General features: G+C 33.8%; 1 protein-coding gene across 2 annotated transcripts; it reads right to left on the minus strand.

Annotated features, from left to right (window-relative positions):
• Positions 1-6,319: 6,319 nt before the first annotated feature.
• On the minus strand, positions 6,320-8,801 carry LOC131049571 (putative B3 domain-containing protein Os03g0621600). Of its 2 annotated transcripts, XM_057983631.2 has the most exons (5): positions 8,534-8,801; positions 8,257-8,429; positions 7,700-8,138; positions 7,060-7,307; positions 6,320-6,798 (listed from the first exon to the last, which is right to left on the minus strand). In XM_057983631.2, exons 2-5 carry the CDS (start codon positions 8,407-8,409, stop codon positions 6,511-6,513), a joined length of 1,128 nt encoding a protein of 375 aa, XP_057839614.2. In that variant the 5' UTR covers positions 8,410-8,429; positions 8,534-8,801; the 3' UTR covers positions 6,320-6,510. The 2 variants fall into 2 exon arrangements, with proteins under 2 accessions (XP_057839614.2, XP_057839613.2); XM_057983630.2 differs by lacking the exon at positions 8,534-8,801 and having other exon boundaries at positions 8,257-8,527.
• Between the last annotated feature and the right edge of the window lie 3,207 nt (positions 8,802-12,008).

Genomic DNA, 12,008 nt, shown 5'->3' on the forward strand with positions numbered 1-12,008 from the left:
TTTTGTGCAATAGGGTCCCAAAACATGTATCCTTTCACACCATAACTGTACCCAATGAAGATACATTTCACAACTTTGTTCTCCAACTTTGTCTACTTCTCCTTTGGCACATGTGCATGCGGACCACAACCAAAAACTCTAAGATGTCTCAATGAAGGCTTGTGACCCGACCATGCTTCCATAGATATTTTATCAACAAGAGTTCATGTAGGAGACCTTTTAATCAGGTAGCAGGCAATGGCAATAGCTTCAGCCCCAAACTTTTGTTCTAGACCAACACCACTCAGCATACTCCTAGCCTTCTCCATCAATGTTTTGTTCATTATTTCTACATCTCCATTCTATCGTGGAGAATACGGAGTTGTCTTATGTTTGTTAATGCCACATTATTTACAGAATCTATCAAAATCATTAGAGAAAAATTCACCACCATTATTAGTCCTTAAACATTTAATTTTCTTTCCAATCTATAACTCAACTATTGCTTTAAATTCTTTAAATCAACTTAAAACTTCATATTTACTCTTTAGAAAATATACCCATGTCCTTCTACTAAAATCATCAATAAATGAAACATAATATGTGGATTTTCCAATAGAAGGAACATCTGCAAACACATTAGAATGAATAAGATCCAAGACACCAAAATTTTTATGAGAACTCGAGTAAAAGTAAATGGGGTTTTGTTTTTCATAAATGCAATGCTCACAAAAATCAAAGTCAAGATTACAATCATTCAAACCTTCAATAAGGTTTTTATTCTTCAAGGTCCTTAGACCCTTTTCTCCAATGTGGCCAAGCCTCTAGTGCCATAACATAGTCTTCTTTGTAGGTAACTTTGCTTCAGAAGAAAGAGCACCCTTAGGTATGCAAAAGCCATGTCCATCCGCTCAAGATGAAACCCTCAAATCTTCTGATGGAGTACCCATAGATTTACTTTTTACAGAAGTGCTATTATACTCAATAGTGTATTCCTCTAGCTTATACAACATGTTGAACCTGACACCTCTAGCAATTACCAAGAATCCTTGATCATCTTACATCATGCTTTAGAAAAGACTACTTGCACACCTACATCTATCAGTTTTCTCATAGATAACAAATTTCATTTTAATCCAAGGATATGCAACACACCATTAATCCTTTTTATTCTACCATCAGAAAACCCGATTCTAACTTTACCTCGACCGACAATGTCTAAATGTGAATCATCACCCAAGTACACCTTACCTCCATTAAATTCTTCATATTCAAAAAATTAATCTCTATTTCAAGTCATATCAAAAGATGCACCTGAGTCAATTAATCGGGAATCATTACCAGCATGAGTCGCCAAAGCTGCAATGAATGCATCACCATCTTCCTTCTCAAACTTAGAATCAAAATTGAAATTCTTCTTTTTTTTCTTCTTTTCTTCTTTGCAGTCCTTACGGATGTGACCTAGTTTACTGCAATTCCAGCAAATAACTTTGGACTTTCCAAGAGATTTTGATCTCCCTCTAGATTTGGACTTATTATGCTTCTCATTCTTCTTTCCTTTCTCCTTAGGTCTTCCACAAACAATTAGGGCTTCCTTCGAACTGATGGATACCTTCCTCTGCATCTCTTCACCAAGTAGGGCACCCACCACATCTTCAGACTTCAAAACAATAGAAGTACTACCGATAGCCATAACAAGAGAATCCCACAAATCAGGCAAAGAACAAAGCAAGATTTGGCATTTCTCCTCTTCGTCCATCTTAACACTAACAGATACCAATTGAGCCAACAACATATTGAATGCTTCTAGGTGCTCTACAATTCGTCTACCCTCTTTTATCTTCAAGGAATACAATTTCTTCCTCAAGAAAATCTTATTTAATAAATATTTTTCTTGATACATTTCACCAAGCTTAGTTTGTAGCTTCTTTGTAGAGTTTTCTTCATGGATATTGATAAGAACAGAGTCTTCCAGGCACAATCTAATTAGACCCTTGACTTTTTGGTCCATAACATCATATTGAGCCACCACCGTAGGATCTGAGGGTCTTTGGACATTCGCATCAATTGCATCCCACTGATCTCAATCTATTAGTAGATCCAACAACATAAGTAGCATAAGTATCTAGTAGATTCTGCAGCTTTGAGATAAAGATTCTGACCTTTGTAAGTAAGATTTTGTAAGACCACCCTGCACAGGGATGGAGCGAGGTTGAAGCCTTCCAACCCCTCCTCAAATTAGGGCCCTACTATTCTAAGGAAGTCTAGGCTAGGTTCTTAAGCTCCTGATGAGTAAGCTCTGCATTAGTTAGCTCCAGATGAGTAGATCCATTCCCTAAATAAATTGAATAAGATAAGCCCATTCCAAATTTTTGACATGTACCTACTTTCTGCATGCTTGTAAGTGCAGATCTTCCATCTTCAGCTTCCACATCTCAAAATTCATTTCATTAAATTTCTCCAGCTCTATTCTCCCTAATGAACTTGCCATTTGAAAATTCCTGCAACAAGATCAAAAGTGCCTTTTGCACAAGCTCCCACTCAAATCTGGATTAGTTCAAAAAACCCAACAACCCATAACTGAAACGAAAGGTGATCAAGCTTTGGTACCACTTGTAAGGAAGTTAAGTAGCGGAACAACTTCCTACACTAACCTTGAGAGGAGGATAATGCAAAAAAAATTGTAGATCATCACAATAATTACAAAAACGTAACAGAATAGACATAATAACATTCATACCACAACACAATGATTTACATGCAGAAAACCCTTTCGGGAGAAAAACCCCATACTCCAAAAGCCACCCAATATAATATTCAACAATCAATTACAGATTATAATATGCTTGAAGAGAAAGCTCTTCACAGAAGTACCACTAATTAGAGATTCAGAGGTAACTCAATAGCCATAAGACTTTTGCACATAACCTCTATCTCACACATCTCATATATAGGAGATACAATACAAGAAACTATCAAATGGTATTACGAAACCATGGGCTAAAACCACCCAATAAAGTATAGTCGACCTTATCTCCAATCTAGATGCCTTATGACGTGTTAAAACACACATCAACATGTGTCCCTCCCTTTTACAACTCATTTATGTGTCCAATGTAAATTATATTTCCTATTTCAGGAGTACAAACTTCTGGAGGCCATAACTTGTGAACTGTGTGCCCGATTGACGAATCGTTTGAAGCGTCAAAAAGCTCATGAAGTTCTCTATTTCCTCATAAACCACTATGCTTTTATGTCCACTTTCAGGGCATTTTAGAGGGTCTAAAGTCCCCAAAATTAACTTTAAACCTTTAATTGCACCCCTCCAAAACAAAATTCAAAATAGTTGTGATCTTGCACGAAACTTTACAGGCATGCTTATCTAACCAACCAAAAGTTTCTGGGAGAATTTCGTACCATTTCGTGCTCAAATGAAAACTTACTATAAATAGTAACCTCATGTAAATGCAAGGTTGAGACACCATTTTCCAACACATACCACAACACATCAACAATCAGATCAACACGTTACAATCATTACAAGGTTTGGACCCAAAAACCATGATACACAAGGTACACCACAAGCCACTGCTCATCCTTGAATTATAGACTTAATCTGGACCTAAACACCAACACCCAAAGCAACAAGGATAAGAATGGGACCAAGATACGCATGAATAGCATCGATCAACACCATATCCAATAACTTGAAATATCTAGATCACCAACACATCTTCCAGAGCACCAAAGATTCTGGGAACACATTCTAAATCGCCAACATCAAGAACATCAGAGACATCAATGCCAACCGATATGTTGACATCAATGGCAACCACTTAACAACACCATCACATCCGCAACAATCACATCTACAACAGATATTTATGATAAATTATATAATTTATTAATTTGTTCCTCTTATTTATCGATTAGACAATTAAACAAAATAGCTTTATTTAATTGATAAATAAAGGGATGGTGGATGTGTGTGTGTGTGTGTGTGTGTGTGTGTGTGTGTGTGTGTGTGTGTCTTAGAAGAAAATGTTAATATAAGGGAGAATGAAAAATAGAAAGTGGAAGAGTTAAGTGGGGTCACAAATAAATAAAATTTATTTATTTCACCCACACATAGTAATTAAATAAATTAAAAAATATATTTAATTAGAATAATTTGGAGAAAGGGATTAAATAATTAAAATAATTATTTAATCATGGAAGAATAATTAGTTTAGAATAAAGGGATTAAATAATTAAGTGAATTGTTTAATCAGAGAGGAATAGTTAGGATTAGGCAATTAAGATCAAGATTAATTGATTAGAAAGAGAGAATGATGAACATTAATTAAATAATAAATATTATTTAATTAATGATTTAAAAGGATGATAATTAAATAATTAAGAATTAGTACTAATTAAATAATTAAAATTATTTAATCAGTTTAGACAAAAGATTAGTGAAAAGTGTCATCAGAGACTTGGGACAATTTTCAATGTCTACAGAATGTAAAAGAGCTTTGAAGATTATTCCCCTACACCAAGGGTTGGTCATGCTTATTGTTAATTCTTTTAGACTAAGAAACCCTATAACCCCTCATCATGTTCATAAAATAAAAAAGGGAAAAAGGAAAATAATGTTGTAACTTATAGACTGTAGTTTTGGACCACATAGTGTGAACTTGATAACCCTTAAAGAGTCATAGGAGGATGGTGAGGGTAAGTGTGAATCAAATTCAAAGGCTTTAATAGAGAAGGGTTGCAATACATGATTAAGACTCGTAAGAGAAAACAAATAGTAAACAATGGGTTCCCCTAAATACAACCCCAAGCCCATGTTTGTAATGTTTTTGTTATGGTAAAGGGAATTGCGAAGATAGGTTATGGTAGTGTCCAAGAGACTCCAAAAAAGGTGGAAACCACAAGATGAATGCAAGCAAGAAAGGGAAGGAAAAGTCATTGCCTAAACTTGCAATTAGTGCCTTCTCCTATATGTAGAATCCATGCCCTAGCCCTCTTAAGGATTCCACCTTACCTCTTAATAATCTGAAATCCATACAAGACATTGTTAAGTGGTTAATCATATAATACAAAAATTGGGAGCTCTTCATAATGTCTCTAAAGATGGCACAATCTAACTAAAATATTTTGTAGTTTTAGTTTTTTGTTATGGAAAAAAAATCTAAAAGAAAAATCCTAAGAATCTTTTGAATATGGGATGCGCTACTTAAAGCCAAAAAACAAGTAGTATATATGAAAGGGTCAATCAAAAATTTAAAAAATTACAAGTTTTGAGGAAGAGCTTGAAGAGTCCTAGTGGGTTAGGGACAATCATACCACCAAAAATATCGTCCTAAAAAATGACATGAAAATCATTAAGACTCGTGAGATCCCTACCATTCAAATGGATGGTAATGAAAAAACCAATTAGTCTAATTTCAAAAACAAAAAGTAAAAAGAAAAGAAAAACCCATACAAAGAAAAAGAACTTCGAAGAGTTTTCTTTTTAGACCTACATGGGAGCTTTTATAGAGAAGAAAGGGAGGTTATAGAAACTATGAATAGACTTTAATCTTCTATGTATTTGTTCTTGTTCTTTGCTCTATTACTTTGTTTTGTATTTTGTAGTTTAGTCAATTACAACAATTATGTAGTCATTTCATTGTAGATCAGTTTATGGTAAGTAATATTTTAAGGTTACAAGTACTTTCAAAACATTCTTTACCTTTTAGTAAAAATATAAAATAAATTTAAAATATATACTTTTTAATTCATTTATAAATTTCTAATCTTAAAATAAATAACCAAAGACATTATTTTTGTGATCAAATTAAATTTAAAATGTGAACTTTTTAAAGCATGTTAAAAATCATTTATTCATTTCTAACATGTTCATAATCAAAGCCAATTAAATTGTTGCTCTCTGATACTTTCTATCAAAGTCAAATAATTGTTGACGCCTTTCTATCAAAGTCAAGTAATTGTTGACACCTTTCTATCAAAGTCAATTAATATATCATCCAATTAATTTATATAATTGTTATGTCAAAATAATTGATTTAAATGTATTATTAAAAAATCATTTTCAATCAAGAAAGTATGTGCAAGATTTGCTTATTGAAAAAACTGTGTATGCCTTGAATCAATGTTTAAGATTACACACAGCAATCCATCATTAGGACAAAGAAAAATATGAAGCGTTGATTCAAAAATATACACAATTTTTCCAAACAATTCTTGCATATACTACATGGTTGTATATACTACATGGACTGTTGAAAATTCATGCCTATGATTAAAAAAGTCCAAAATGAAATGATTCCCATACAACTTTGACCATCAAAAAGATAACAGAATTTGTTGTTAGATTATGTTCTTCTATGGAAGACTTGTCTTGTACAATTCTATCCTTCATCTTTAACCTGCCTTCCATCAAAATCTCTGTTTTTACTTATCTTCTTTTGTTTTAATTTGGACAGTGCTTCCTGATTCTATCTCAGCTCAATAAACCCATTACAGATCTTTCTGCAAAACACTTCAGCCATCCTCCTGATCTTTTTGAAGATGAGCCTTTTTTACATCAGGGAAGATATGAACTCTGAACATAAATTTTTTTTTATTGTTGTCCAGCTGCTCAAAGATACAAGTATCTCCTTCCTTTATATTGTTATCTTGTGTAAAACATTTCCACCCCCCACTTAAGGTAGGCCTCCTTTCCTTAATAATGCACTGTACCTTCCACTCTTTACAGTCTCCATCCAAAAGAGCTATCTCAGCATTTACCCTTGGTAGCTGAAGTGGATTTTTGTAAATTATTGGGAACCTCTGCATTCCAAACCATAAGAAAAAATAAGTTATTTCAACCCAATAAAGCACTGGATTCTGTTGATGTAATAAATTACCATTCACACAAATGCAAATGCCCATAGTATTAGAAGTCTACACTCTACGATATATCCATCAGCAAAATGAGTAATCAAAAACTATGTAATAGCATATTTTTGGCTTGTTAAACCCTTACTTGAACCCTCTTATTGATTTAAAGAAAAATACTGATAGAGAAAGAAAACAGAGAATTCATCTTACTAGCATGTTTGGTTTATTCACATTCCATGATTTGATAACCATTAAACAAAAAGGTTTATCTGATTTGAAAGAAGAAACAAGCTTCATTGTCATTTGCTTCTGAGAGGAGGAAAAATGGCCAGGGTTCTTGGAGGAATAGTCTCCAAGCAAATTAACTTTTTTGTTATCTGATTCGAAAGGAGCAGCAGGCCCCACTGTCATGTGATTCTGAGAAGAGAAACCATGTCCAGGGTTCTTGGAAGCATGACCTGCAACAAAATCCACTTTGTTATTACCTAATTTGAAAGGAGACGCAAACCCAATTTATATGTGCTTCTGAGAGGAGAAAAAATGGTCAGGGTTCTTGGATGAATGGCCTACAGAAAATTTAACTTTGTTGTTATACCTATCCTCCTGATAAGATTTGGACTCCAATGCCTACTTTGAAAGTTAAAATAAGCTCTGAGTATAAACTGTGTGAATTTAGTATCACCGAAAAGAAAGCAAGACAAAAGAAAAGAATAGAAATCGAGGTGATAAATTCAGACAGTTTATACTAGCAACTATGCACAATAACATGGAGAGTGAAAACCATCTGACTAAACATCTGTAACTTACAAATTTAATAGACTCTATGTTACTGGACAAAACTTTTGCTTACCAAGGCAAAAGGATTTCCTTTTTCTCCTCTGATTTTCAGCCACTGCTTCAGCCTCATCGTTGTTTTTATCATCATAAACCAAATAAGTCAGCAAGTTATTGCTCATTGGCTGATTCAAACTGCACATTTTGGTAGAAGGGCGTCTCTTATCTAAACCAATCTTTGTTTTCTCAATATGAAGAGCACAGGTATTTTTCACACACCCAGATCTTCCAAACATCTGAACCTTGAAATAATACTTAGATATGTACTTGAACACAACAAAATCACCCAACTGCAGGCCGTGAAAATTGACAAATCTTTCCCAACCATGTCGAAATTCCAGTTTATTGTTTGAACCCAATAATTCTACTTCCCACTCCTGCCCATTTGGGCCTTGCAACACCATATGTTCATGTTGGTCTGTTATAAACTGTGAAACAAATGCAGGAGGAAGGCGCTGCAGTAAACAAAATACATAATCCCCTTTTACAATTATACATAATCCCCTTTTACAAATTCTGAACAGAGTACATGACAGAAAAAGATGAAAAAGATGTCTTAAGTATAAAAGTTACCAGTCTTTCTGCAAAATCTCCAAGCATAACTTTGAAGAAACACGCAGACCCATCAAAGCACTGCTTATCGTGGTATTTGCCATGCTTATTAAAACACTTGTGACTGCATACCCTGCATGGTATAAAAAGCTCCCCTGTTTCTTCATCCTCCATGGCAAAGTCAGATGCAAGGCCTATAAAGATAAACCAGAAAATAGCGTTTAAAAACCTGAAGAGGCACAGGACCAGAAATTGACTGATAGAAAAGGAACAAACGCTGGATGCAGAAGAACCAAACCTCTAAGGCGTGGTTCATATTTGTGGTTTCGAGAAGGTTCAGTGGATCAACAACTGTCACATTTCTACATGATTGAATATAATGACAGGTGGATTTTGCAAATCTCAGTCCGAATTTCAATAATCAACCTGTGTCTGGATAATTGGCGTGCACCTGTATGCGATTGGCGCATTATCGAATTAAAATTGACCCGCAGAATTCAAGTAAATTAACCTGGCGTGGAGAAAAAGTGATGGCTGCAGGTGTCTCTCTTGAATCATATCTAATCAGGTAGGACGCAAAACCATGAAATATTTTATCAAGGAAAATCGCATAACGGCGCACAGATTTGACCTGTTGGCAGACATGATGATGTCTAACCGCCATTTGCAGCCCCAAGAAAGCAATGTTCTTTAGACATGACCGTTCTTGTCTGAGTTTTTCTTTTGGAATCTCTCCCTTCATGTAGTTCTATGTTTATGCCGGATCAAACCACCTCATGAGTGGGAAGATAATGGTTTTGTCATTATGTATTTTCAATTGCTCCTGTTTTTCTCTTTCCAATGAATTCTCTTCTTTTCCTATGTATATGTTCTTTTCAATGAATTTTTTTTTTTTCTTTTTGTTATGTGTTCTGATATAGGTAACAAATATATATATAGTCTAATCTATAAGTTAGCATATTGATCTCAAATACGTGTCTTCTAATAGTTATGTCTAAAAAGTTTTTTGTGTATATTCAAAAAATGTTCTGCGGAAAACTCACATTTCAAAGTTCAAACAAGATCCAATGTAAACTATCCAAATAAAAGTAATACAAAGTCGTTAAGTAGCAAGAATTATACCACCAAGGATGGAGAGGGACTACGATCATCTAGTTTTACCATACATCAACAAGGTGAGGTTTGGGTCACTAAGTGTACAAGCTCCCAACTAGTGATCAAAGCCTCTTTATTTCTTCCTTGATAGATTGTTGTGCCAAGAACAAGCAAGATGGCCAAAGGCAAGGAAATTTGCCAAAATCTAGCCAACCAAGAGCTCCTCAACACACCTATTGACAAAGTAGTGAATTAACAGACATTGCAATGTAATTTTCATATCCCATAAATCTTGCATTCTCTTCAATACATGAGGAATGAGTGTCTTGTGACTATCAATAATATTTATGCATGTGGTGAGTGTTGTGTTAGTTTAATTGCTCAATTCACAAGGAAAGAGTGTTTGATGATAAATGATTGTGTTGATACATACAATTATAGTTGGAATATGTGGGTGTTGCTTGGCAAACCTTTGAAGAGATGTTGATATAACAAGTGTTATGTGGCCAAATGCCTTGATTGTGTGGATTGCTTCTAGTCCTAATGAGTGTCGACAAGAAAAGTGTTAAGACAATGATTGTCCATCTCAATCAATTCTTGAAGGAGGGCTAGTTCCTTTGCTCATCTCTTGATGTTTTCTTCTTGGATTTTTGCAAGATAATATAGCTTGCTCCTAAACTTTTTCAAAGTTGAAAGCTTCCTATTTTGGTTGTGAAATTTCAAGCTTATATGAAATGGATCTTACCCAATCCTCTATGACTCCAAGACACCTGAATCTAATACTGGGAGAGAAAAGGAAGCGGTATTCCTTACTTTATATGTTGAGTGTGTTGTGCGTTCATTCATTTTGTTCGCGATTTATTTATCTTGTTAACAAGTTAAAATTATTTTCTTGTTGACCATTGTCAATATGTTTTCTTTTTTGACCATTTTATTGATTGTCCCAAACATTTTAGGAAGGGGTTTTATCCACTTGCTTCATGGAGTGAAAATTAACTAGCTAAATATTTTTTTATCTAAATGCAAGAACTATAAAGCTTTTCTATTTTTTGTATTTTGCCCAAAGTGAAATGTGAGGTAATTGATTTATGCAATTAGATGATTCTCAGTGTAATTTTAGAAAGTATTTTTTAATTTGTTTTGATTGTAGTTGATTTGATTTGTTGAGATCTATTAATAAGGTCTTTTCACTTTTTTCTTGTCTTATTAAAAAGAGATTTATGAAATGATTAGGAGTGATTATGTTGAATTCAAAATGAATTATATTTTAATCTAAGTTATATAATGCAATAACACAAATAAACTATATCTAGCCATTGTTGTTCTGCAATGCAATATAGTGATAGAATGTCACTATTCCAAACAAGATTGAAGCTAATTAATCTATTTTTTATTTTACTCTAACCTTTTTCAAAATAAATTAATCTATTCATTCAAATCAACAAGTAAATGGTAACCTACACCTAGAGGTTCATAGCAGGATATATAGCAAGTTTTAAACTAAGACTAATTCCTTAAGATCAACAAGAGTGCTCACCATTGACATGGGGTTAAAGAGATACTACCTTTGTTTATTCTTGATGCCTATTCAAAACCTATGAGATAGAGAGAAAGAACTATCTAAAGTGCATGTAACTATCAAAGAACATTTTGTTTAATGGAAAAGTCCATATTGTAGGCACCTAGATGATGTTGAGTTCCAATCTTCTACAATACAAAAAAAGTGCATGTAACTAAAATGTTAGCTTAAATTATATTCAATAGAGACAAGAGAGTGTACCATGATGGCAACATGTGAAGTATACCTATGTCATTTTGATTTATTTTGTTGACCTACCAAAGAGGTGAAAAACTAGCTCGATGTAAAATTGTTTTATTTTAGACTTTATTTGTGCTCGCAATAAGGGAGAAAATTGAGTTGTGTATTGATAGCAATAGAATTAGAAAAGGTTATATAGTCAATGGAAAACTTGCAACAAGGGATTATGACTATGTCTATGGCTCATTGTTAGGTAGACTTATAGGTGCACAAAAACCCACTCTACCCCAATTTGATTTTTTGCATATTTTATGTCAAAAAAGGTTGTCAAACTTAGGGTCATTATTTGCAAGGGTGGTTATCCATGTAGGAAATGTAGTTGAGTTTTTTATTTCTACATTTTCATAGTATTTTTTTATATTTAAGAGATCTAAGGTAGCATGTTTTGGGTTTCCCATTTTCCTATATTGGATTGCTTATTTTGGTAGTAAAATTCTGCTTAAGTAACCCTCGAGATGCTAAAGAAAACCTAAGGTTGCCTAGGTAACTTGTCAAGTCATCCCTTTTACTTGGGTGCAATTTTGTGACTATTTTTTACTCATTTTTTTTAAAGAGGTTTTTATTGGGGTGTAAATCATGGCACTTTCTAATTTCTTTGTCTCTAACACATGGATGATTGCTCAATAGTGAATCTTAGAGCCTCGTGAGTGGATCAACATTTCACCTTCCTTCCTAAAATATGTATTGAGTGGTCCATTATACTTGTAGATGTTTATACTTCTAGGTTGTGGATCCAACCAAATATATGAAGTTGATATCATCCTAATGAAATAATATCCATAACTACCCAATCTACTCTTTAGTTATGAGTCATTCCATCTTACTAGTTACCTGGGGTGGAATCAACAAAAGAAAAAGT

Source organism: Cryptomeria japonica, chromosome 7 (genome assembly GCF_030272615.1).
Source record: "Cryptomeria japonica chromosome 7, Sugi_1.0, whole genome shotgun sequence".
NCBI classification, from domain to species: domain Eukaryota; kingdom Viridiplantae; phylum Streptophyta; class Pinopsida; order Cupressales; family Cupressaceae; genus Cryptomeria; species Cryptomeria japonica.

Coding starts and splice junctions, on each gene's coding strand:
- LOC131049571 (XM_057983631.2), bottom strand. CDS start 8,409: ATGGAGGATGAAGAAACAGGGGAGCTTTTTATACCATGCAGGGTATGC. Junction 7,308..7,699: donor AAGGAAATCCTTTTGCCTTG/GTAAGCAAAAGT, acceptor ATTTTGTTGCAG/GTCATGCTTCCAAGAACCCT. Junction 6,799..7,059: donor TGAATAAACCAAACATGCTA/GTAAGATGAATT, acceptor TTTGGAATGCAG/AGGTTCCCAATAATTTACAA.